Source organism: Apteryx mantelli, chromosome 7, assembly GCF_036417845.1.
Source record: "Apteryx mantelli isolate bAptMan1 chromosome 7, bAptMan1.hap1, whole genome shotgun sequence".
Taxonomy (NCBI): domain Eukaryota; kingdom Metazoa; phylum Chordata; class Aves; order Apterygiformes; family Apterygidae; genus Apteryx; species Apteryx mantelli.
The window spans coordinates 39,871,854-39,898,632 of NC_089984.1; the positions used below are offsets into that span (position 1 = coordinate 39,871,854).

General features: G+C 38.9%; 2 protein-coding genes and 1 long non-coding RNA gene across 13 annotated transcripts in view; 1 reads left to right on the plus strand and 2 right to left on the minus strand.

Moving 5' to 3' along the window:
* Window positions 1-10,929, minus strand: part of ATE1 (arginyltransferase 1) — a 97,349-nt gene extending 86,420 nt beyond the window's left edge. The window contains exons 1-5 of one of the 7 annotated variants that reach the window (XM_067300331.1): window positions 10,771-10,929; window positions 8,459-8,522; window positions 6,686-6,748; window positions 5,805-5,908; window positions 4,707-4,979 (exon numbers count right to left, since the gene is read on the minus strand). In XM_067300331.1, the coding sequence (XP_067156432.1) occupies window positions 4,707-4,979; window positions 5,805-5,908; window positions 6,686-6,748; window positions 8,459-8,522; window positions 10,771-10,858 (592 nt within the window). In that variant the 5' untranslated portion in view covers window positions 10,859-10,929. Of the gene's footprint in view, window positions 1-4,706; window positions 4,980-5,804; window positions 5,909-6,685; window positions 6,749-8,458; window positions 8,523-8,835; window positions 9,545-10,282; window positions 10,362-10,381; window positions 10,639-10,770 lie in introns of those variants that run through there. The other 6 variants (XM_067300337.1, XM_067300330.1, XM_067300335.1 and 3 more) reach the window with 6 other exon arrangements.
* LOC106499023 (uncharacterized) lies at window positions 9,600-23,445 on the plus strand. Of its 2 annotated transcripts, none has more exons than XR_010884762.1 (3): window positions 9,600-10,123; window positions 18,069-18,172; window positions 23,370-23,445. It is a non-coding gene; the product is annotated as an uncharacterized lncRNA (long non-coding RNA). The 2 variants fall into 2 exon arrangements; XR_001295095.1 differs by lacking the exon at window positions 9,600-10,123 and adding an exon at window positions 11,877-11,969.
* NSMCE4A (NSE4 homolog A, SMC5-SMC6 complex component) lies at window positions 10,931-25,447 on the minus strand. 4 transcript variants are annotated; one of them, XM_067300339.1, is made up of 10 exons: window positions 24,955-25,447; window positions 23,446-23,526; window positions 22,737-22,867; window positions 20,783-20,931; window positions 18,830-18,929; window positions 16,735-16,825; window positions 16,069-16,163; window positions 14,865-14,913; window positions 14,059-14,150; window positions 10,931-11,861 (listed from the first exon to the last, which is right to left on the minus strand). In XM_067300339.1, the coding sequence occupies exons 1-10, from the start codon at window positions 25,262-25,264 to the stop codon at window positions 11,823-11,825; spliced, it is 1,137 nt and encodes a 378-aa protein (XP_067156440.1). In that variant the 5' UTR covers window positions 25,265-25,447; the 3' UTR covers window positions 10,931-11,822. The 4 variants fall into 4 exon arrangements, with proteins under 4 accessions (XP_067156440.1, XP_067156442.1, XP_067156439.1 ...); XM_067300341.1 differs by lacking the exon at window positions 10,931-11,861 and adding an exon at window positions 12,278-12,641 and having other exon boundaries at window positions 24,955-25,445; XM_067300338.1 differs by lacking the exon at window positions 10,931-11,861 and adding an exon at window positions 12,278-13,256 and having other exon boundaries at window positions 24,955-25,442.
* Between the last annotated feature and the right edge of the window lie 1,332 nt (window positions 25,448-26,779).

The following is a 26,779-nucleotide window of genomic DNA, read 5'->3' on the forward strand; positions in this document are numbered from 1 at the left end:
CAGACTTAACTATGGCTTATCTCACTTTACTCTCTTTGAGGCCTGAAAATTACATGATAATTATTTTTCACAGAACTTCTGTGAAAATGTAATCAGAGCTTTCTTTCCTCCTCCCTCCTCTCACTAGTAACTTATTAGCCCAAAGTGGCATCTATCTCATCCTCTGCCCATTTCAAACCTTCTCCACTGACAAAGGGAACACTGGTATACTTCTGCAAACTGGAAATGGTGAGAGTGTCAATATTTTAAATGCTCATTGTTGGTTTTGGATTCACTTTGCTTGCAAAGAATGAAGCCTTCAGAGCTGCTGCCTGCATCTTTGTGTAAAATAGATGCATTGTAGACACCGTCAAAATACTTTAGTTTATATTGAAATCAATTTTCAAACATCAGTAAGGCTAGAAACTATTCTTTTTAATGCACACGCCAGGCAGAATGTGATGGCTTAACTCACCCTGGACACTTGTCAGGAAAAACTCCCAGGCCATATTGGCAAGTGGTGGGTTTTTTTTAGTTTGGCCTTTGTCTGGTGGGTTTTTTTTTTTTTTGGTCATGTTCTGTTTTAAGAGCTTTCATACTATGATCAATACAGTACAATAAACTGAAAAAAAGTATCTTATTTAAAGGGCAAAATACTAATTTATCACTTTTTATTGTTGCTATCACTTTAAGATGATGGCTGTAGAGTAGTCATCAGTTTTCCCAAAATGAACATGAACAGAATTCTTTTAATCAAGTCCCAACCACAGGCTCTAGCTACAGAAAAATATAAAACCCAGGTATTTTTACAAGAATAAAATTACAGTAGTGGCAATTGGAGGAAGGGAAGCAGGTTTTACTTGCAACCTTACAAGATCTGATATAAACCACTGAAAATTAATTCTTAGCATCCTGCAATTACTTCTTAGGAAAAAGTATGCTAAACTCAGCTGTGTCATGCCCACAGGTCAGTGAATCAAGAATCAGTGATTTGGGAAGCCCAAAAGGAGCCTCAGCAAAGGGATTCTGGTCTCAGAACATGTAGGTACCATTATCCAAAGTGTGGTATCAACTGCACAGAACTCAGAGCATAAGTAAGCTTTCCACAGTGGTGCTGCCACAACTGCACAGAAACATCAAGATCTCCTTTTGGAGACGGAGATACCATGATAAGAGAAAAATAAGAGCCACAGATCTGAAATATAACAAAGAAAATAAGTGTATGCATAAGCACTTTCCCCAAACTGTGGCATATATTTTTACCAGTGTTTGCTGTTGCTCAGTCAAGGACTTTCAGTATGTGAGCCACGGAAAACTCTCCAGAAACAGACAAGCGCACTCCTGAGGCAAGTCAGCAGCGAGGTCTTCACCCGGCAAAGGCCCAGTCTGGTTGCTCCAAGCAGGCTCCATGACAGCTGAAATGCTGAGAGCATCTCAGGGACTTGGAAAAGGAGCTAATACCACTCCTACATTCTTCACACTTCCTACAACTGCACGAGCAGATTTTACGATCGAATATCCTTGCCCCTCAGCTAAGGTTTTTGAGTATTTGTTTCATCCACACAGCTAAAAGTATTCACCAGGAGAAGTATTATGAGGATATTACAGACTTTATGTGACCGGTCCATGGGCAAACAAGTCAGTGAAGAGTTTATTTAAAACACTCATGATGCATTTGAAGAATGGTTGAGTACTTCATCTGGCTCAGGATCTGTTTCATGTCTTGTGTCTTCTATAAGCTATAGAAGTTAGCAAGGAAAGCTTAAAACAATGAGTGTGCATACAGACATAAGCAAACTTTCTTCTCTATCTGAAGCTGTGCAGAAACAGCCCATTATTCCTATAGGACAATGACCTGTTTTGTTTATGTAGGAATAAAAATGCAATTAAACAATCTTATTATGGAATATGTCTACATTCTCCAAGATGAAAACTAAACATCTTTCTATCTGGAAAATTTTGAACTAAGTTTGACCTGTGACACCACCTACTCTTAAAAAAAAAAAAAAAAAAGGATAAACTAAATAAGATTTCTAATGCATTTATTATTCACTTTCATATTTCCTTTAAAATCTGCAGAAAACAAAAAGCACAATAATGAATAGTTCCCCTCTTTCCCCCTTTTTTTAAAAAAAAATAAATGCAAACAATGTTTCAAACTTCCTTTACCTGCTTTCCCAGTGTTTAATTTTTTACACAATGTTATTCTTAACATAATTGAAGACCAAACCTTGCATTTTTCAAAACAATGGCAGGTTTACACTAATACTCTTTACTCAAGACTGCCACTTGCTGTCAATTTTCACTTTGTTTCCAAAAGGAAGTCTACATAACCCAAAGTTTTGCTATTAATTATTTTAAAAAGAAGAGGATTTTGAAAATTTCTACAACAGGTACATAAAAGTTCTAGCATAAATCAACTGCATTTTAAAAATAAAGATTTAAAATACAGTCTTTAACAATTTTGAACAAATTTTCCAGGAACACAGTACTGCTTCCAACCAGCACTACCGCTGGTTTTCTGACTGACCATTTCTGAAACCTTTCCTTTTTGTTTAGGTGCATAATTGCTTGTTAAATTGGTGAAATTCTGATTCAAATAGGATCAGTGTTCCTAATGAAAAAAAACAAACATTCTTTTACTTAGAATTAGCCAAACTATAGGAGAGAGGAGACAAAATCCTTGTGAAGACAAAGGCATTTTTAACATGTAATAGCTGAGTGAAATTAGGAATTAGTATTACCTGCCAACATATGCAGAAACTCTGAAGTACTCAATCTTCACAAGGATTTTAGCTAACATTATTTACCACATATTGGCTAACTGCAGTTCAGGAAATACCCTCTATTTTTTCTGAAAAGCCCATTGTGGATGCTATGCATAACTGAAAACACTATCCGTAAAAGAAGGTGGCCTACTCTGCAGCCCTTGGGCCATAAGCCTGTCAGAGTAATTTATCCACTTCCTTTTCCAGTATAGGCTGCTGGTCAAATGCATTATTCTGGCAATGCCTATCTAGACCTTTACCTTCTTCCTTCCAGAAAGTGCTCCTGTCCCACAAGAACCCAGTTAATACGCAAGAGAAGAACTACGCGGCCATAAGGAAAGAGGCAACCGGCAGCATTCTGCACGAGCATCCTGGCAGCAGCAGTTGCCAGCACCTCTTTTTTCCCCACGGACTCCCAAGGACTCTTCTGCATGTGCAACAGATATGGTCACACCACAAAGAGGACTACCCAACAGCTGTGACACACGGTCCTCCATGTCACAACAAGCTATGTGAAAAGCTTAACACAACTGCCATCAGATGTAGATTCCAGGCTCTCGTGCCACAATAAAGGGTATCATATCAGCTATCACACACGAAAAAAAGGTTATAATCAGATGACTGATGATGAGACAATCCTTTTTTAGGGTAAGGATTTCATGTGCAAACTCAGCCCAGAGAGAGAAGCACTTTGGAAACCTTTGCAAATATGATGCAAAAGTCTGACTGAAAGATAATTTCTGTAGTAAAAAAAATAGTAATTTACCACACTATTAAAATGCTAAAAATACCTCCAGTATTCCATTTAATTTCAAACAAAACTCTTGAAATTGTAAACCCTTATTTTCACTTTTTGGCACATTAAAGAGTCGTATCTTCGTACAAATGCATCAGAAAGTAAAATGAGTTAGATCGCCTTATTTTTTTTTCCTTACAGAAATGCGGTATTAAATTCCCAGGTAAAAACACATTAGAAATTATCATAGTTTTTCAAAATTTCACATGTTTTAGTGATACTGCAAACAATCTCCTAAACAGATGAAAAAGCTCAATTAGGAAAAGTCATTCTTAATAGAAGAGCAGAAGTATCTAATTTTTTTTTTATATCAACAGAAAGCTATACAATTTCCTCTAAGTATAAAAATTGAAAGCACAGTAATATACTGAGCAAATTTCCAATGCCAGATAGGTCTGTGGCATAAGTATATGACAGCATAATAAAATATAGCCTTACATAAATAATTTACAGAGGTATATAAATAAGATAAACAGCAATTTGTAGAATAAGACAACCTGTAGAAATAAAATAATATGAAAACAATACTTAAGACCTTCTTTTTAGACCTTAATTTGGTTTCCTAATGCTACACAAGAGACAAGGTTAAGCATTAACCTAACTCAATAGCCAGCACTGGCCATAGCTGCATGCAGTCCCCAAGAGGCACATCTCCTTCACTGCTCCAGAAGCGGGAAACAACTGGTCAGTCAATGTATGCTGACCTAACAACCCAACTTACTGTCTGGCACAAACACATCTCAAAGTACGTAAAGCCCAAGTCAGCACATCCACCCAGAATAAAGGGAAGAACTGAAAATACACCCTATTCTATACATGGAGGTACCCAAAACTGAAAATGGTCTGATGAGGTTTGACAGCCTTGACCTCTGTGACTAAAACCTAAATATTTTACAGAGTTACAGAAGACTACGAACTGTAAACATATGTTCTCAATAACTAAACTATTAATTGAATAAAATGAATATAATGACACTTTTGGGAAGAACTAACAAGCCAAGTAACATGCAGTACTTCTCAATTTATACACTGTCATTCCATAAATTGTCAAGAATATGCGGAATAAAAAGGAATAATTCTTGATTTACCAGACAAGATAAAGGAAGGACTTAATATATGAAACAATGATAAAATATTCCAATTACTGTAGGAAATTTGAATACCTGGCTTGGGCAATGCATGAACAATTTTAGTCGAATGTGATGGTTCTCCAGGGACTGGTGTGCCTTTAGCCATGTGGATCTGAAGAGAACTTGATTCCACCTTCTTCACATTCACCTCTTCTTTCATTTGTTCTTTGTCCTTGTCTTCAGTCTCTGCTCTCTCTGTGTGATCCACACTCAAGAGCTTCAATTCAGCCTGACTGACATGAGATTCATTTCTGTATTCATAATTGCATGCGACTACATCCTCTATATGGGAATCCATAGGCTCTTCTGTAAGTAATAAGGGCAAAAACTGTATGAGTGAATTTCTCTCTGCATAATGACAGCTCACGCTTTGCACAACGAATGTTAATATTGAATTCTTTCTAATTTTACAACTGTTTTTCAATAGTGATTGTTTGCAATATCCTCCCAGTCTAAAAACTGAAAGCTTCCTTTATGTCACTGAATTACTAATACCAATCCATAAATAAGAAGAGTTTTATTCACTCCACTAAACCAGGATGGTCTCCACTAATCTTGTGCCATAAATAAAAAATATAAATAAATAAATAAATAAAAAGTCAAAGTATAATGTTGCAGAAGGAACACAAGTACCACTGCAACCCAGAGAACCCAGACTATCCAGTCTTGGTTTTAGTGGAGGAATGCAACTGTCCAGTCACCTGGAAAAAAAAACCCTCCTCTCCCTGCTTGCTCCTCCTTTTCTTTGTCACCCACTCTCCTGCTCAGTCCTGTCCAGATTATCACTCTTACATACCAGAGGCAAAATGACAGACTGTTTCTCTGAGGCATCCAGCTAGAAAATATGAGTATGGCCACAGATGTAAAAGAACATAAGCTGGTCTGTGCAAAGAGCAAGGCAACTAACTCCTCAATAGAGGTAGAAAACAGGAGGAGGTCAGCTACCACAGTTTGTTCTCTGGGCTACATGGTGCCTACCCTTGATTCAAAACAGACTGTAAAGATACAACCTAGCCAACTCAAAGGGGTCTGTATACAAATGTAAAAGTGTATTAACCACTCAGTCAACACAGGAACTTGATCCTCATTTCAAACATTAGTCTTGATTTTCAAACACCAAGAATTTCTTACCTCCACCCATCACTTTTGAAACATCTCCTTTAGAAATAAATTTCAACATTTTTTTCAGAACTTTCTTGTGAGATTTGGAGGTCTGAAAATGCAAAGCCTGGCACCTTAAAAATAAAAAAGAAATATTTTATACATCTATTTCTTTTGAGAAGGATTATTTCAGAAAAATGTATGGAACCACTTCAAAAATTGCGTTGTACATGTAAAATAAGAAAAATGCAAATACATGAGAAATAACCAGAAAATACATTTCCTTATATTAAGCAGTGACATATTTTATCAATGCTCTTGAGTTAGTAAAATTCTGCTGCCTTGTACTGCATAATATTTATTTTTATAGTGACATACACACAAAACATTCTAAAATCGCTAAAATACATCAGGATGGCCTTAATTGCTGTAGAAAACAAACAAACAGCTTTCCTAGAAGCCTGATATACTAGAATTTTTCACATCTAATAGATACAGCATTGATAGACAACTACTAATGCCATAGAAGTGTATCTAGAAAAATTATTCATACCAATTCAGCTAATAGCCTCTCTTATTCAGGCTACTAAAAGCAGTGTTTGGGGAACAGTGACACACTGCCTTGCCTGCAATCAGTGAACAAGAAAGCAATCACAGGGCTCCTGCCTTGGATTGCAATCCAGAAGCAAAAGGCAAGGGCACACACATAGTAGGCTGCTTACAGGAAAACATTACGGACCCTCTGATGTGCCTGTGCACGAACCTAGTAGTATATATTTAGTATTTAAAGTATCATTAAAAGTAAATTAATCTTTCAAGGCTTATGTACTTAAAGAAACAAAGAAAATTCATGGTTGCACACATTTGAAGCAGTCAAATCAATTACAGCAATAACATTCAGGGTCTCTTACCTTATCGTATATTGAGGACAACACGTTTTATTCATGATGGGTTTGTAGACGTATTTTCCACTTCTAAAAATAATAATTAAAAGTTAAAGAAACACGGACTACAAAATAAATGAAAAAAAAAACACTTTTCTTTAAAATATCAGTATCTTACATGAAGAATAACAAAAGTCAAGAAGCAAGTTCTTCAGTTTTTTGCTACTATACTAAAATACTATCCTTCCAAACTTAAAATAACCAAATATTACTTAACAGAATTTAATCAGAAAACACAACTAAGAAAGCATGTTATGTCTGGCATTTTTTTTTGTATCCAAAAGATATTCTGGATTCTCCAGCAAAATTCCTGCCTAGAAGTCCAGATTCTTGTTCAGAATCTAACTGCAAGGCATCTGACAAGAATCCCTGTCACACACTTTTGTCTGCTCCTTGGCAGAGCTGGGAACAGCTGCAGGGATAAGCTCTAATACCCAGGACAAAATACCCACCATCACCTGCCAAAAACAGAGGCTTAGTAAGAAAAGTGGCAGCTCCTGCAGTCAAAAGACTCAGAGCAGGAGAGCAGATGGAGACAAAAAAAAAGATTTTGACCCAAAAATATGAGTTTCAAAATTTATCAGATCCACACTGGACAGAGTCTGAAATAAAAGTTCCCAAACATATTCAGCAGTAATATTTCCAGGAATCCCAGCATTAAAAAGAAGGACGAGGTAAAGGTCTTTTTCAAATTTGCATCTGGTGAACAACCCTCAGGGCTGCAGAAGATGGCCAAGAGATACCTGTCACCCCAGCACTGCTTTAAATTGATAGCTCTGTTTGCCTGCCTTCACAGAGTCACAGCACAGTTGAGGTTTGGAAGGGACCTTTAAAGATCATCTTGCCTTGCTGCAATTTGTTTAATGCAGCATGTCTAAAAGAACAGATGCGTTTAAAAACATTTCTAAAGTCACCAAATTGTCCTTGTTAGACTAGACATTTGTTTCCGTGTGCAGGAGTTGCTAGACTGTGTAGAAGGGAACAGGACACTATAAAAGAGATTTTTTGAGTTGTTCAGTTCTTGTATTTACTGCTTCTGAAAATAACTTGTATTTGAGGCGCACATAGTGCCTCAAAGTGTTCTAGAACATTCAAGACTTTCAAAATACCTAGGCATCCATATCCATATTTACATCACTCTATCCATATGAAGTTAGCTCAACAATGGTTGAACTTAAAAACACTGAACAGCTAGTGCACGAAATCTATCCTTTTGTCCGTTTTAAGACATGAGATACAAAGTTGGCAGACTGACTTTAGCATGCATTTTTAAAGCATAACTCCAAGAACAGAAGTAATGTAGAGCTCCAAACACCACTGAAAAGAAATGGTGCATTATATTCAATATTTGCTTTAATAAATTAGAGAATATTTTGAAGGAATATTGTCAATTTAAATACAGTATGCTATGCAAATATATTTACCCCATATTGATGAAAGTTTTAATTCCCACATAATCTTGATTATGATCATCATTTTTATATTAGGCAGAACAAGGAGAATCCTCCCCGCCCCCATTCTACAGTGTAACAAAAAGTCTCAGAGTATAGATAAATATTTGTTCAATTTTTTTCACTTATTTTTCATTACACTTAGTGTGACATTTCTAGAAAATGCTCCCTACTGCCATCTTTTATGTAAGCTACTTAATCATTTTACAAGCCTATAATTTATATCCGGATTCTAACTGAACTAAACTGACAACATGCCTCTGTAGATTAATTTTTGTTTTAAGTTTACCTTCGCCATCCTCTATCTATGAGATCCTGGTAATCTTGAACCGTCATCGAATGTGCCCACATACCTGCAATAAATAGTCATACACTTAACTGACCACAGTTAGACCCTTTAAAACATTAAAATATGACAAGTTCCATAGAAATACTATTAAAAAACTAACAAGCTAATCGTGACTTTTGAATAAATATCCTTCAAGGATTTGGCATATTCATAAATCTCAAATGAATGTAAAAACAACAGTTCAACGTGGAAAAAAAAAAAAGCAGCTACATAAATCTTGGGCTACAATCAAACACATCATTCTGACTATTGATGCTAAAAGATTACCATCCCACCTGTCACCTTTCCCCAAGATACACCAACAAAATGACACATACAACTGTTCCTCTGTCAAACTGATCTGGGTCAGAAAAACTCTTATGAAAGATGCTGAAGCTAACTGTGATCACTTCCAGGGACCACTTCGGGAGCAATTCCACGCGCAGCTACAGACAGGGCAGATGCGCGGGAACTGTAACCTCTGACTGTGCCCCGTCCTGCAGAGCTGGCTGAAGGAGAGCTTGCCTAGCCACAGCTTTAAGCCTGCTGAACCCTTTCGTGCAGGTAGGCTCTCAGTCCCTCTAGGCTGCCTCTGAGGAAAAAAAATGAAACCACTTCACAATTGTCAGCTCTCAGCCTTCTTAAAATATAACCTAGCTGAAGTAAGAAAGCTCAGGTCCGTTACTCAAAAAATACAGCAGGCTTGTAACTTTTACATGTGCCTATCTACCACCAAAGGAGGAAAGAGCATCATGTCACACGCGTAGGGATTAAACAGAGCAAGGAATACAATAAAAACATCCTAAATTAGAGCACTCTTATCATCATGTAAAAGTTTTAAGTTATACACTTTACACGTATGTATTTCTATCCTGGGGGAAAAAAAAGTCTTCCGTGCTTATCTCACTACCTACAGCAAGCATGGCGTTTCAAGGGTGGATCTCCCACCCGATAAAAGAGGTTGATAACTAAAGGAATAAAGGGTAAACACCTTCACTAGATAACCTGACGTCATGCAAATATCTTTTCAGTAGATTTTGTTTTATTAGTAATCATATATTATTAAATATTTAATAAATATTTAATTATAAGTTAAGTATTATTAGTGGAAAACACACTTCCTCCAAAGGGCACAGCTGAAAAGAGTGAGCCCTCAAAAAACACAGGCCTTTCACCTCCCTCTTTCCAACAGTAACATTTTAAGTTTTAGATATTACGGTTCATTGATTATTCCTATCCTTTGCATTTTTCCTCTGTTGTGCTAACTTCATCTTTAAACAGATAATTAAAACTTTTATATCATTCTAATAATGCAGTCTTTATCTTACAACTCTGCAAAATAAAATTAATCAGTTATAGCAACTACTAGTATACCCGAAAACAGACAAATTCAAATCTTTTTCCTACAATAGCTTAAAGTTTTCAAAAAAAGCAATACCACTACAATACCCTTTTACCATATGAATACCATATGGCCACAGTCAAACGTGCTTCCACAGTCACACCTGCGCTGTTAAACCGCTGCCGCCCAGCTTGAACGCCGCCGGCGGCTGCGGGAGACCTAACCGCACACTCCATGCAGCGTGCTGAGGGGCGCCCGAGCTGCCGCCGAGCGAGGAGAAGCAGGTAGGTCAGCCGCCGCGCCGCACCTGAGAAATGAAACTGCGCCGGCCCCCGGGCTCGCTGGCGGCTCTTACGGCGCCCAGGCCCGGCAGCAGGGCACAGGGCAGAGGACGGGACGCGGCTGCAGGGCGGCAGCTCCCAAAGCGCTGCTCTTAGACGCACCTCGCGGCCCTGCCGGCATCGGCCCCACTCGCGGCGCCCCTGCGACGCGGCGCGGCCCTGCCCGGCCCCCCCCGCCGCGCCGCTCTGCTCAGCCCGCACCATGGGAGAGGTTGCCGGTCTCGTTCTTGCAGTAGCCGCAGCGGTAGCCATCCTCTCCCCGGAAGTACTCGACGATACTAAGAGAGCTCTCGGCCGCCGCCATCGTCCGCGGCGGCCCGGCCGCGCCACGTCGCTCCGCTCAGGACAGCGCCCTGCCCGTCGCCCCACCGAACACCCCGGAACGCCCGGAAGCCGCCGCCATCTTTGCTACGGGCAGGCCGCAGGCGGCGCCCCACAGGAAGCAGCCGCCCCACGGGCCCCACCATATTCGCTACGGGCGAGTGAAGCGCCGGCTCCCATCTTTAGTGAGGGCGCGCTCGGAGCGCGGCTCCCGGCGCGGGGCGGCCGGGCCCGGCGGCAGCCCTGCGCCGCCGCCTCCCCGCACTCACCCGCCGAGACCTTCCCCTGCGCCGAGGCGCAGTAGCCGCAGCGGTACCCCTCCTTCCAGCCCTTGTACTCCACGACGGCGCACCGCATCGTGCTCCGCTGGCCCTGCGCGCCCGGCGGCGCGGCGCCGCCTGCCCCGCAGCGCCGCCGTCGGCCGCGGGGCCACCGGGCGGGGGCAGCGGCAGCGGCGCGGGTGCGGCCAGGACGCGGCTGCTCGGAGATCGCCTTCCTGCTACGTGCTCGCAGCAAGCCGCCTGGCGCCTTCCCCAGCTCCCTGGATTTGCGTAAGAACTATCAAGCCTAAATTCTCCCCGTTAAGCCTTCTCCACTGCAGCGCGGCAAGGCTCTGTTGACAAACTACAGAACTACTGAACGGCGCAATAATTTAACCAAGTGAAGTTACCGTTGAAATTAAGAATACTGCCTTTCCTACTTCAAGCCACTGTTAACTAGTTGTGCGTAATTACACCAAACATAGCATGCAAATGCCATAGCACAGGCAATAAGTGCTAATTAAATTTCCAGAGTGAAGTAGAATATGTACACTGGCTTCACTGATTTGTTTTACCTTTCCTGAACATTCTCAAGAGGCCAATCCTGTGGGTGAGTTCACCCTGTCTTCCGGAGAAAAACACATAGCTCTACCCTTGATCTGCCATGCATAAAGGAGACTCACAACGCTTGCCAATACGATGCAATTAGCATCAAACAAGCAGACAAGACATTAACAGCATTGCCAGACAACACAAATATGCCTGATCTGATGCTAGCTTGATCAGTTCAAAGGTACTCCTGAGCCAGATTTCACAGAGCAGTTTGATGCTTTTTCATCCTAGTCTTCAGCAGTAAATACCCTGTCAACTTCAGAATAAACCAGGAGCTGGCCTGGAAGGCTGAAGAAATACAGCTCTCAGCTTTATTGCAGATGACCAAAGATGATCAAGCTATGTCTGTTTTCAAATATCCTCATAACCTGATCACATTTTATCATCACCTAGAGACATTCTGCTAGTAACAGGACAGCAGATGAATCCATACTGCATTCTTCAGACACCTACTGGTGAAGGGGAATTTCAAGCAGAATACTATTTCTCTGAAATGCAAAAGAGAATATTTAAATTATTCATTTTTTTTGTAAACACCTGGCTGAATGCAATATAGTGTTTGAGAAAACTAATAATAGAGCCTCAATATCCACTTAGTAAGTATGACCTCAGCTTTTTTAGCAGAAACACTTGTCTAAAGCAAAAGGAAAAGGGAGAAAGAATCTTAAAAACCACCAGAAACAGTGTTCTTCAGAACAGCATTTTCTGAGGATGGAGCTAAGTTTTATTTCTGTTGAGGAAAATGCCTTGTCCTAATATAGCTCTCCTGCCTACCTTACAAAGCGAGCAACACATGATAAACTTAGCAATTCCTCTTCTTTTTTCACCCCTATCTGCAGATCTGAAATCAAATTCCCAAATGTCAAACCTTGATTTCAAGAAGAGTAAGAACAGGAGAACGATATCATTTTTTCCTGTAATGCCCAAGATTATTAAGATAACAAAAAACAAGATAGATAATAAGCAGAGATGGTTAACCACATAAACTCCATTTCCAGGCAGCTGCTGGTGAAAGACAAGGATGAAACAACAGGAATAGCATTTCCTTTCTTATGCAAGCCTTTAAAACCATCAGTAAACTTTCTATAAAGTAGTAAATAAAGCCATAATAAAATGGAAGTATATGATAACTTCTACCTCTGACATACAGACAAGACAGCTAATATAAAGTGTCAAATGGTTCTAATAAAAATAAATTTAATTGTACAATATATACACATAAAACCTTATTTGAAGGAAACATTTTAAAATATTTTTCTTTAAGGCACCTAAGGGGAAAAAAAAGAGAAGACATTAAGACAATATGCAATTAACTTCTAGAACTTACCAAACATTTATGATAATAAAATAATTCAGTTCTATTATTTAAAAGATTCTGGGAGGAACCTGTCTTCCCTTCCTGTTCCCCTAAGCCCTTCTTCAGACTAGTCTGTTAACATCAGCTGTCAGTAAGTTTTAAAAAAAGTACAAAAAACTAAGCTATGATTCTTCACAACATTGCATTTGAAGTATAAAGTCTCAAAAATGAACTAAAGTATACCACTTAACTGGCCATCAAATGTAAGAGTAAAGTCTTTTCAGTTCATTACTGCAAAGAAGATTAAACAAGGAAAAGTTTTGATCTGTGAAGAGATCATGAATGAAGAAATTCTCAGATGTTATACAATTATCTTCCTTAAAGTGTTTCTACATGTGTAATCACAGGTAGCTTCTCTGCAGGTTTTCTATATCCATAAGGAACTCGCACATTGTATCCTTATTTATTCAGTTTGATTTATGAAAAGAACTTGCTTGAAGAATTAAGCTATCTCCATTTCATCTTCATTGTTGTTACAAGGAGGACTGATCATGGGTTCTGTTATTTCAAATGTTTCTACAATTTCCTGTTTAGAGATAACAAAATTTTAAAAGCATCTTAAGTTACATGAGCTGAACTATTTCAATATAATTGCAGTTACTGCAAGGGAAACTAAGAGGTTTCTCTTTCTAAAGCACTATTGCAAATGACTAAGTCTATTCTACACATTTTGAGTGAGGGACAAAGGAGACAAGTTGCTTGTGCTAAGAAACACTTTTTGCTGAGGATTTATTCAAAATAGCATACACTGAGGAAATGTATGGAGCATTATTGACAGCTTGAATTCTAATCCAAGTCCAAAGTTGTACTCTTGCCGCTTAGGGCTAAGCGGATATACGTATTTGACAGCATTTAGAAAGAGCAGTTCTGAATGGAGAGAATAAAGCAGAGCAGTTCATCAAAGCTTCAGGTGGTAGCTAACCTCATCAATACATGCAAAACTACTGCTCTTGTGTATCACCTTCTGTTTAGACTTCAGAATATCCCATCTGAAAGCAGATGTTATATAAGAGCAAGAAAAAAAGACTCCATACTTACTTGGTTCTCATAAAACAGTAAAGGCAAATTATTGCACAGTTTTAAGTTAGAAGCACCTAAATCGACTAGGCTTCAAGGATCAAAGATCAAGTTTCCATCCCACTTCTCTTTAGTTTTCTTTCAGTTAAAACATTAGACTTATGATTGTTCTGAAATCCATAAAATTAAGTGCAGCGATATTAACATATACAGCAAGTCCTACCCTGAGTACGTAACAGCACAGCTCTCACAAGACTTCTTACACTTAAAATAAAAAAAAAAAAAACACCACTAAGTGCTATTGATTATACCTTCCATTCTTGATGGCTCAGAGATATGACAGCTTGGTTCCGTGTTTGAGCACTACAGTCATCCTCTTTTCCCTCATCATCTTTTGCAGGCTCTGTTCAAAATATTATATTTTCATAATCTTTATAGTTGCAAAGTTCTTAAAGTCATTTTCCTTCAGGAACATAACTGTCACAAAAATTGACTCAGTAAAACATCAGTAAAACACTAAACTTGTCTCAATCAATAGTTGGTACCCTATGCTTCATGAGAAATTTCTTTAGTCTTACCTCACAGAACCCTAGAAACTAACATTTTTTAAAGTCTCAGAAGGAGGTAAGTGTTTAATGCTTCATGAAAACCCAAAGTCTTAAGCTCATTGATATCCTCTGGGAATGAAAGCTGAAGACTCAGTACGTAGGATGGCATTTCCTTTCAACTGTTTTAAAGTTGCAGCACTTCACAGCTCAACTAGGTAAAAGATGAGATTTCTTGCATATGAAATATACTTTCTCAGCAAAACATAACAATGTTCATATACTCATTAGCCAAAATACCACTTACAATGAAAAGGAATAACCTTTTAATTCTATGAAGAGAAGTTGTATAAATCATTATAATAGACAACTTTTTCTGTATTTCAATATTTAAATGGTCAGAACTTTTTCAATTCCTAAGTTTCCATGCCATCAGTTGCACTCCATGCTTATCCCCAAATCTCTACTCTTGCAGCTAACTATGTACTTAATGTTTTGTGATACACAAGATGTAGCTACTTTCTAATGTTATAACAAAAGCGTTCAGGCTTTTGAAGTTAAATGTATTTTACCTATTATTGGCAATTTATCCTCATCCAGTTTTAATCGTGCAAAACCATCCTAAAAGACAATAAGATGTAAAATTTCAGACATTAGAACTATCCAAATGAGATAAGGCACTGAGCTGTCACAGTTATCCACCAATACTGTATTATGTAATCATGAGCATGTACATACCAAATATGAATAAAGATTCTTATCAGTGTATGACAATTACTATATAGTAGTTATTCATAAAGGAGGACTCAGTTTCTACAGGGCAGTTCATTAACATTAAACTATAAAAATTGATTTTAGAAGTCATAATCATTCATTAAATATATTGTGATATGATTATGAAAGGCTAACCAAAGTATATAATAAGCTACAACATTTAGTCAAGATATATTTGTAGATTTTTCTCTTTTCCGAAGTTCAGCAAACACATTTTATTAATTAGTCATGTCAAATTAAGATAGCTTGAAGCACAATCTACAGACTCCAAAAGAATATAAAACATTACAAAAGAACCTTCTGTGCTACCTTATGCAGAGAATAGAACACTATAACTTTTACTTGAAGAGACACACTTGAAATGAATTTATAAACCCATGAAGATGTGAGAGTAAGATTGAAAGTGGATCACTGAAAAAAAGTTACAACACTGGAACAAACAAGTATAAAAACAAGACTTTACAATATTATAAAATATGACAGTAGTTTCTTTTTAAACTGACCAAACCTTTAAACTGACTTTAAATCTCCAAAACTTCATTCATGAATAGTTAAACCTTCTAAAAGTGGTCTTGAACAGACCTTTCTGTGACCTTATCCAGAACTCTACCGTTTCATGAGACCTAGCACTAAAAGGAATAGAAAACCTTCTCAATAGTATTATTCCCCCATACTATTTCAATAGTCAACATCAGGGAGGCTTAAGGGCTTTTTTAGACATATAGCTATACCCCCTGACTTTTCACTGCTTAAACATTATTATGCAGCCTAGTAATAAGCTCTTAGACATTGCTTACTCCTGAAGATCAAACTGAGACATTTTTAATTGAATAACGTAAGTATGTAAAGGTGACATACACTTCTATAAAGATATTAACATAGGTGAGCCAGAGTACTTTTTGAAAAGTAAATGTATCGACAGTGAAAGTTTCACTGTTGCTTCTATATTTCTCTATAATTTCAGTATCTAAAATAAGATTTCAAGAACATATCATGTCTTACCCTTATAATGAAGGACACGTGAAAAATGTTTTCCACAGTGCGTGCAAAAGAGTTTGGATCAATCACAAGATCAAAGAAGGAAATAGGTATATCAGCTAGAGATGCAAAAATGTGTTAGTTGTTAAAAACAGGTGGTATACATGAAGCTAACAGATATGTAAATACAGACTTAAGAAATTCAGTACTCATTTTAAAAGCTAACTAAATGTTTATGTCAATTTAGTTGTAATGCTGAATTCCCAATTATATGCAGTGTAAAGTTCCTAGATTAACTTATTTTCTTCCACATTTTGCCTCCCCTGCTACTCTATACGTGGGAAAGGAAATAAAGGAGTTGACAATTTATTTTTTATATATATATACAGATATATATACACACACACACACACATATACATATATAAAATTTTATGTAAAGTATGAAACTAAGTCACTGTTCAATTTCCTTCTCCAAAAATACATTCTACTAAGAGGGAAAGCTTTGACTTTGGATGGTTATCAAACCCCAGTGGGTATTTAGTGTTCATTAAAACACATCTAGTCAACATACAACCTTCAGCACAAGAATTTCTACTTACAAACTCCAAAGCCTCTCTAACTGTAGAAAACTAAGAGTATTCATTTTCTCAAATTAATGCCTTAAAAGCTAAACTGAAGTCATACTTACGATCATTTTTAAAATGAGTCTGCAGTAATCCCAAGATCCTCTCTACTTCTTTTTCTGTAGCTTCCTGATGAGACTCCTCCATCTTTTTTAACTGGAAAAAAGTTGCTATATCAAGAATTGTATTTCCAATGCACATACCTACTGTTGTAAGATAAACGTGTTCTAAGTTTTGAAAAGTATTTTTCCAGAAAGCTGATATGTTAGCAGAAATATAAGATCTGAATTATAAAAAACCTCACAGTGGTAAGTACTAAAAGGCCCTCCACAAACATATTATGTAAATGATATGGTTTTCTTCCCATGCCACATGAGCACAGTTACAGACACTTATGCGAAAATAAGACAACTCGCAAAATGCTTTAGGAATAAATTGCCATTGCACAATGCCAAACTGAAAGAGTCACTGTTTATATGTTTTAAGCCTATTTACAGGTGTACTCTTTTACTTTCCCCTAACTCTGACGAACTGGGACAACCTTGGTGGTACTTAATCTGTGAATTTATTGAAGAAATTGAAGTAGCTTGTTTATTAAGATCTTGAACATGTATTCAGAAAAGGTACCCAAGTTTACCCCTGTAAGAAAAGTCATGGGGTCAAGCCTGAAATCTCAAAGGGTATATTACTCCAATTTTAGATTTGTTCATTATCTGTAAAGAAGGGTACATCAAATTATCTTTCAAGTACTATAATCTGCAGAGTACCAAATTCACTGGGGTATGCTTTTCAATAAAGTATTTGTTGTTTCTGTTAACCAACACTTTTCTGTTGACCACCTTGCAATAATGGTAGCAACAGAAACCTTTACACACAACCATATATCTAACACACATTAAAACATACACTGTTGAGTGTTTACCTACATGAGCATGAAAAGCGATTACGTACTTTTGGTAGCAACTCTCCCAGCCCTCCAGCTCCTCTCCTTCCCAGTACAAACCTAACTGCCCCTATTTCTGTCACTATTCACGATTCACTATGTCACAATTTCTGTCACTATTTGGATTATTATGAAACAAGCAATATTTAAAAGCCATCACAATGTTTTGCCTCTCTCTGAACTGTCATTATCAGCCATATGTACCCAGTAACAACGTGGTTTACTTTTTCAAACTCTCAAAAAAGTCCCTCTGAATCTAAGTTTTCTCAAACATTTGCCATTTTGACACAGGAAGACAGAAGGAATAGGGAAACAGAAAGTAAGGAAAATACTAAAGTGACCTCATTAGTTTGTTACTGCTAATGAACCAAATTCCTATATGAATGCCACAGACAGTTATATAAAAAAAACTTGAGAACACATTAACTTAAATTTCTTTTCTGTTTTTCCTTTCAGAACAGTGAGCAAAGAAGCTATTGTGAACTTGTCCTGCTCTCTTGTGATGATAATTACTGTTCCAGACATTTCATACTAGAACTTGGCCAACTACTGAAGCATAGGTAGGCAAAGAGAATACTATTTATCATTTTCTTCTTCATCACTTATCAATCTAAATTCTTTCCTCTTTCAAGAGTATCAACATCTTTGCTGACAAACAAAAGAAATTCTATAAAAATATTATCACAGTGTTGCAAGACTTCAGTAAGCTGGCAATTTTTCATTCTTCATGACAGAATGAAAAATTCCTTCATATCATTTTCCTTTCCTAAAATTGATAATATGCTTAAAAGCAAGATTCTCCACTATATTTTGTTACAGTTCTATGGGTATGATCTCTCAATAAATAGTAATGACATACAAGCTCCCCAGGTCTTTTTATTATTTTGGAAGGTCTGCCAGTCATCCATTGTGGACGTACTTTTTATATTTATACACCTCTGTTTGAAAGGCAAGTCCTGGTAGTGAACCACTGTCAGCAGAAATATTAGAAGCTAGTAAAAATCAGTCTGTCAATCCTATTTCATCCCATTCAATTAGTGAAATACCACAGTCTGCACAAAACAAAGCAAGAGGCCTAAGATTTAAATCTGAATCCTTTAGTACTACACAGTGCAGAACTACAAACCTGGAAACGGCATAAACAACAGAATGATTTAAAAATCACTTGCAATAACTATTCTATAATAAATCATTAAAAAAATCAGTACTTCACAAACCTGAGCAGGCATTGCCCTTTTTTCTTCTCTTCCTGTAGTCTTTTTCTGCCTCTCAATCCGTTGCCTTGGTACCGGAGGATCAGACTTGAAAGATCCCAACCTAAACCAAATAAAAAGAATATATATAGAGAAAATTTTTTTCAGAGTTTGTTAAGAAATCAATACAGAGCAGTTGATTTCCTGATAAAAGTGCAAAATAATGACTGAAATCTAAACAAAGCCTCTTATCACATTCAGAGGCTACTACAAACAACCATCCCCAGTAGTTATTCCCAATACATGTTGATTGCTTCACAATAAAGCTATCAATAAGATGTTTTAAACTAATTTAATTATTCCAACTTTTCTTCTTTACTGAAAATTTAGTAAGTCTACTTTTCTTAAAACTAGAGTAACTTTTAAACTGAAACAAAGTTCATATCCTCTAAAATCTCTATTTGTTTTTATTGCAGACTTCTCTGTATGCAAACTGCCTCCATATAACATTCATCTCATTTTCATCCACTGTTCAGTGTCCGTAAGTTCAGGTTTGCAGTAAGAAGTGTCTTAAAAAAAAACCTGATACTACACAGTCAATCAATAGAACATTCAGTACATTGAAAAGAGATCCAAAGTTTCTCATTAAATAATGAGAATGTAATATATCCGCTAGCTTTAGGCACTTTTGTGAGCGCCCTCCTCTCCCCGTTGACTGTATCAGCAATTTAGGCTCTAACTTTGGCTGCCTTAAATCTCCAAGTTAAATGCCTAAAGAAGAGAGTGTGAACTGAGAGTCAATTCAAGTCAGTTCAGCAAGTATCCAGAAATTTAGTAGCATATACTCTTCCCTATGTTGGGCAATTTCCCACTGCTCCATTTCAAAAATCAAGGGGCTGACCATGGAAAAAGAATTTGGACCTCAGATAATAGTAGATGGAGTCAGAATTAAGTAGTTCTTTTCCTACAAGAAGGACTCTACTTTTATTTAAAACAAACACTTTTCTAATATTTGCTAATATTCACATCTTTCATCACAAGAATCCCACCATTACTTAAGATCTCAAAACTTAACTACACAGAGGAGAAAAACAAACAAACAAACCCAAAATAGTCTTTTTTGCAGTTTTTATGATTTTCTTAGGACAATATTATCATTTAGAGCTTTCACCTTGAAAGTGCAAGTATGGATTTGAAATGTTTTATCAGCTCTATCACCATAATTCGATGGTACTAAATACTAATATTGCGGGCTGAGATTTAAACTGGAGTACTGTCTATAAGCCAGGTGACTAAGGGTCATTTTATAGCAGCTAAAAAGGTCCGTACTAAATGTATTGCCTACTCATAAAAAGAGAGAAGACACTGATTCCACACAAGGACACTTGCCAGTAATCAGGTGATTTCTTCCAAAGACAGAGCTGAAAAGAAAGCTACTAAGAGACAGTCCATTAACATAGATGCATGAAAAGGACTGTTGGCTTCTATTTTGAAGAAGCCTCATGATACAATCATCAGGTAAAAGATACATGAGTTTCATCTTTCAGGGTCTAATAAAACCCTAGTTAAGAAATGAATGAACCTCTATTAATGCTATTAGCTGCAGCTTCTATGGGGAGAGAAAGGAAAGTGACGAGTCAGCTCTGAAAGGAAAGAGGATGATTAAAGTCTACTGGTTTAGGCCTGAAAGAGGTAAATCAAGAATATCTTGCTATCCCTAGAATATACAAAAGGTATTATTTTGTATCCAAGACAAGTCGGACTCAAAGAGAAAAATATTAGGAGATATTTAGGAGACAAGGAGTTCCCTTTCAGAACAGATGCTATGTAGAAGTCCTTGTGGGCACCCTGCAACCTGAAACTAAACTCTTCACTCAAGCCCAGGGCACTAAAGATCAGTACAAAATTCTTTTTTAGAATTAATGTCAATTAAGGCCATTAGCTACAGTATATACAACTTTCCTTAAATAAACTTACATGTAGTGAAAAGAAGGTGCTCTTCTGAAATACTTCTCTGTTTCTGCTCCCAGTTTATGCCAGGCATTACTAGGTAGATATCCACCAGAAATGCCCTCATTATCACTATTTTCTTCTACTTCTATGCGATTTAGACCCATGAATGTTAGCTACAAAAGAAAAAAAATTGCAAAGGAAATTCACTTGGAGAAAGATCAGTAGATGCATTAATGGTGAAATACTGTGTTATGGTGTTTGTTCTGCTAGATTAATATTTAATATCATTGCGTAACAAAAGAACCTCAATTTTCCCAAAGCTGCAGTGAAAACAGGAAAACACACACATATAGACTTACACAGTATACAGACAACAGCCATGCTGTGTGCAATATTAAAACTCCCTATTAGGATACAGTTTTATCCAAATTAAATTAGATGACAAAATCCAGTATTAGTATTTAGCAATGAGTAATTCTTATAAGTGAATGGCTTGTAGCTCTTATCAAAAAAGCAAGTCATCAGTGAACATAGAAACTTCAGTGTCAGAGAATGCATGGACTGCAAGAAAATGGAGACTAGGGTTAAATCTCATTTCAAGAGATCTTAAGCATGCTTTCAGATATGAGTCAGTCTTATCTTCCCAAAGATTTCATTAGGTCCAATAAGAAGGTATTTCTTTCCTCAACAAACCTCTTTCTTACATCATAGATGATAACATAAACACTACAGAATATAAGCAGCCTTCTTTGTTCTTAATTATTTAGAATATCATCATCACTCCTAGATAACTGTAAAGGTCACCTGATTTTCCATCCTCTGAATTATGAAAAAGTGGAAGAAAATTAAAGGATAGGGCTTCTTATGGAGTCTCCTGTCAGTGAATTCAAGAATAAAATTTGGTAACTGCCATCACCCCAGTGCAATAACACTAATCATAAGCTTAAGCTCAAATGTTAATCCAATAATGATTACAGGTCCCACCATTTCATTGGCTGCACTGATCAGAGACTCACTGTCTTCAGTAAGGAATCAATGCGAGAGCTTTCTACTTGCATGGAGCTTTTTGCATGTTTGCAATAATCACTAAGCAGGATCAGCAAAGAAAAAGAGAGCTACGCGCAAGTAGAACTGTCTGTACTCCAACAGAATTTCAGTGACCTATGAAGTAGCAAATCATTACTTAAATTGCACTATAAAGCGAAAGTATCTCACAATTTCTGAACACCACACAGTTCCAGGAAGCCTAGCTTTTCAGATACAATAAAACAACTTCTTTGGCCCAACCCCGTGCTCACCAATCCATCCTTCTTCAGGAGAACTTTAATAAAGGAATGAAACTTGATTTTCTTATGTTGTAGAGTCTTGACCAAAGACTCGGACTCTTTATACATCTATCGTAACATATTACAAAAATTGTCTCGAAAAAAAAAGTCTGCTCCAATGCTATTGTGAACTGTTTCTTCCAACCAGCCACAGTATAAGAGAGAAGCATGAGATGTCTAAAAGCATCCAAGTAATCCAAAGTCCCATTTCACATCAGTCACCTAGGACCTTGAAAAACCCATCCAAAAACACACAAAGCAGTGAACAGGATAAAGAAATTACTCTGCTACCATGAAACTACAAAACTACAACAAAAAAACACCGAAAACCAAAAAGGCACAAAACCCCCTCTGCTTTAAGAGCACGAACTAATTAAACTGTGATAGAGCAGCAAAAGTACAATTATTCCATATGTGGGGACTACATTTGTAAGTTACTTTTTCCCCCTCTGTAAATTGAAAATGCTAAATACATAGTTTAAAAAAACTAACAATACTAACTAGAAAGTTAATCAAAGAAAGTCATAGGAAGTGTGTTAAGTTCTATCAGAACAGTCAGGTTCTGCCTATCTAAGGCTTTACTTTTATGATTCTACAACAAAAAGGGCAAACTTCTAGCAAAGTTCTTGGCAAATTCTGAGTTTGGAACTTACTAAGTCTTCTGCAAATGCTGGTGAATCAAATGCTGTCATCTCAGAGTGCAACTCATTGGCTTTCTCCTTTCCTAGATTTGATGCTAAGACAAGAAACTGGGCATCCAGTGCAGCCTCTCGTGCACATGAAACTGTTACAGAAGAAAAAAAAAGATTGTATGTTAATAATGCCTAATTGTCAAAAATGTAATAGTAAAGTTTAGCATACAGAATATCCTAGGTTTAGAGCTTTGTAAAGGTTACTGCAGTGACCTCTAACATACCAAATAACATAATACTTGCTATTTCCACAAAAAGAAGAAAGGGAGAGTATGACACAGCCAAAGGCAAGCTTGAAGGTCTAACACATCATTTTGAAGAAGAAAATGCATTTTTCATTAACATGCTTTTCTCCTCTAAGTAAAGAGAAATGCCTCTAATTTGTGCACTATTTATGTATATTGTACTATAAAGATAAAGCAAAAAACATTTCTAAGTATAAACAGACACTAATGATATTTATATTCTGATAACACCTTATTCAAGCAAATCCTCTTCAGCTGAAGTTATTTATTTCAAGTTATACTTTCATATTTTTGATAAAGTACTTGGATCTAAACTGAATCTCATACCATTTTTTGTTTGTTTTTTAAGTTAAAGCATCATCTCTTCACACTTGGCCAACTGTCAAGCAATCATCTCTAACAAGGACTACAGAATTTGTTTTTACCTCCACTAAACAGTTTATTGGCTTCTTCCAAAGCTTCTGTCAGTTTATTGCTTTTTGAATTCAGCATATCCTCACGATTTTCTGGATTGGGGGGGGACAGAGAGAGAAAGAGAGAAAGGAAAACTACAAATGAAACTCCAAATTATATAAATATAAAGGCACCAAGAAATACATACTTGAAACTTAAACTAAAGTGGCTGGTTCATACCCCAGCATACTCAAAATGTACAAGACTCTACAATACTTTCATTGTGAGAATGCATAGGCCTGATTCTTATCAATGCTCACTCATATGCTCAGTAATAACTTTGCATTTACTTCAATGGAACGAGATTCATATGGTTGAAATTAATGTAGAACCATATCACTTACTGTAGTTGTGTGAATTATGCACATCCAATGTCATCACTCCAAAATATATTTTACTAAAAAGCTCCAAGCTTAGTAGTGTCAGATTCCTCATAGCTCCAGTTATTTTATATGTGTCAAAGCAGTTACCAGATCCTGTAGTTTACTGCATGTTGCTTGTCTCACTTATTTAAACTACTATGGATTTTCAGGAAAAAAAAATGCTTGATGATTTCTGATAATCATCATGTCAAACAGTTACTTATATGCACCTGTGTATGTATCATTTAAAGACTTTCAGATGTCCAATTCTAGACAGCTACTCACCACCCCTAAGTGTTTTAAGAATGTACAGCATACTCAATGCACAGGCATAACACTGTTGCATTTCTTGGAAAGCATCAGATTACATAAACAGGAACTGGATCATCCATAAACTGTGTTGCAATCTCTTAAAAACAAAATAAAATGAAAACAAAAAAAACCCAGTAAATTCAGCAAGTATGCAGAAGACAACCAACAGCAGGAGCAGCTGAAGTTAGTAGTGCTTACTCAAACAAGCATTGTCATGCCTCAAAAATATAGCAATGAGAAAAACAGCACACTCTAAATATGGATGGAAGAAGTAAAAAAGAAAAAAAAATAGATCTCTGTATAGAAAGCTATTAAAAACTTCATGACAGTTTCCAAAAAGCCCACGGATAACTTGCTGGCATCGGCAGATCCTGGTATTTGCGGTTGCAAATTAGGACTCATTCTCAAGCACAACAAACACAAATAACAGCTGACTATTTCTCCAGCTTAAGAAACGTTCACTCTCTGCATCAATGCACTCGAACGCACGTTACGTGCGGGTAAACCCCTCTGTAAGCTCTCTGTCCTTCTGCATCCCCACGCTTTCAGGGAGACAAATTCTCAGCTAACTACGAGGCCAAGATTTCAGCAGTTCGAAGCACTTCAAGCTCCCAGAAAAGGTACTTCAAAAGACCAAGACAAGCTCCCAGAGCGGCACCGAAACGCCAGCCCTAGCACCCGCCTGCAGGCCTCATTTCTTCCAGGAGACAGAGACATCCCCGTCGGAGGAAACCCGCGTCCGCCCGGGGCCGCGGCACGGGCTGGGCCGGCGGCGGGAGCCCCCCGGGCCCCGCACCCCAGGCTTACGCTGCACGCTGTAGATGAGCTCCCGATACTGGTTGCGGATCATCCTCCTGCTGCGTTCGTCGCCGCCGCCGGTGGCCTCGGCGCTCTCCGGCCGCCTGGGCCTCCCCCACACCATCTCCGGCTCCTCTTCCTCCTCCTCCTCCTCCTCGGAGGCCGGCGGGCGCGGGCGGCCGAGGCCGCCCGAGAGCCGGTGCTGCTTGTGCTCGGACACCGCGCCGTTGCGAGAGGTGGACGGCAGCGAGAAGCGGCTGCAGTCCGAGCCCGAGCTCCGCGGGGAGGAGAAGTCACCGCTCCCGCCCGCCTCAGACATGGCTGCGCGGCGCCCCGGGCCTCACGAGCCGCCGCAGGGAAGGGACGCGGCTCGCCCGTCCCCGGCCGCCGCCCGCGAGCGCCCGGCCCTGCCGCCGCAGAAGACGCCAACGGCGCTGCGAGACGCCGTTACACAGCCCCACGGCGGCCCGAGAGGGCCAAAGCGCGGAGCCGCTTGGGGGGGGCGGTGCCGGGCCAAGGCTGCCGCGATCCGCCTAGCGGCGGGGGCGGGGGGGGGATGCTGCCGGCTCCGCTGCGGGTGATGGTGGGGGTGGCAGGGAGCTCGGCTGGGGCGTCTCCCCGTATCGCCGTCGCCGCAGGGCAGTGCAGAGCCCGGAGGCAGGCCGGGCCCGCAGAGAGGAGCCCGAGAGCCGCCTGCGGTGTGCGGCACGCGAGCCCGCCGCTAGCGGGGTGCCCACCCGGCTGGCGTCCCGGGGGCGCGCGCGGCCGCGGCGGCGCCATTTCCCGGCGCGGCCGCGGCGGCTGGGCGCGCGGATGCGTGAGGCGGCTGTGGGGAGCGGCCGCCCCGAGGCCGGCGCTGGCTCCCCGCGTCACCGGGCCCCGTAAAACAACAGCAGTCTGGGAGGGATGCCAGGCAGCGATACAGCAGCCTGGCCCATTACATCCTTTGCCTGTCCTAAGCTCCTACCTGTAGCTGAACTTCCAAGGTAGCTTTCCTTCATTTGTTCCTAAAGAAATTGTACCTACCTTCATTATTTTGAATATATTCTTCAGAGGTCAGTTATCTGTTGCAGAGTCAGCTCACATGAATCCAAACTGCAGATGGAAATGTGAGCCTGCTGGAAATGCCCTTACGTGTGAAACATTTTCTGAATGTCTGGCAGTGCAGGCTGTCATGTATGAGGCAGTACCATTTTCCCTAAAACAGGAGCTTCGTAGATGTCTCCATAGAAGGGATACTTCAACTTTTGTTTTTCTCAATATAAACAGCGGATCTGTTTAAAGAAAGACACAGAGCCCTTCCAAAGGAGATATTTTGTCACACACGCAGAGGGGGTGAAGAGATCTTACAAACTGCTGTGCTCTGGTACTGCTTATCTGTGCAGCCACTGAATCTTTAGAGTTTTACACAGAATTTACATAAACCTCCCATCCAAGAAAACCCGAGCAGAGCTAGCCTAGCTAGGGAGGCCTCCTTTATTGCACGCTACAGCTCCCGAGCAGCAGGCCCGTTTTATTTTAAAGGTACAGCCCCTAGGAAAGGAGGTGCCTGCTAATAGCCAGGAGAACACGTTACTTAGGACTGTGGTAACACTGACAGAACTCCACCATCACAAAAAGGAACAACAAAGATCCAGTACTTTATCCAGGAGAGGGCAGTGCACGTACAGGTACACAGCACATTACAGTTTGGAAAATGAGAACTCTGTTTTCATTGAAAGATATTTTATAATTGCTAAAAAGGTAAAAGGCTCTGTAAATAAAACCACTTCTGCAGAAATATTTAGCATTAAATATTAGCAACTTCTTGCATCTTGGATTAGCCAAGTTGTCT

Coding starts and splice junctions, on each gene's coding strand:
- NSMCE4A (XM_067300338.1), bottom strand. CDS start 25,264: ATGTCTGAGGCGGGCGGGAGCGGTGACTTCTCCTCCCCGCGGAGCTCG. Junction 16,164..16,734: donor GACTCATTTTAAAAATGATC/GTAAGTATGACT, acceptor TTGCATCTCTAG/CTGATATACCTATTTCCTTC. Junction 14,914..16,068: donor ACGTGTCCTTCATTATAAGG/GTAAGACATGAT, acceptor ATTGTCTTTTAG/GATGGTTTTGCACGATTAAA.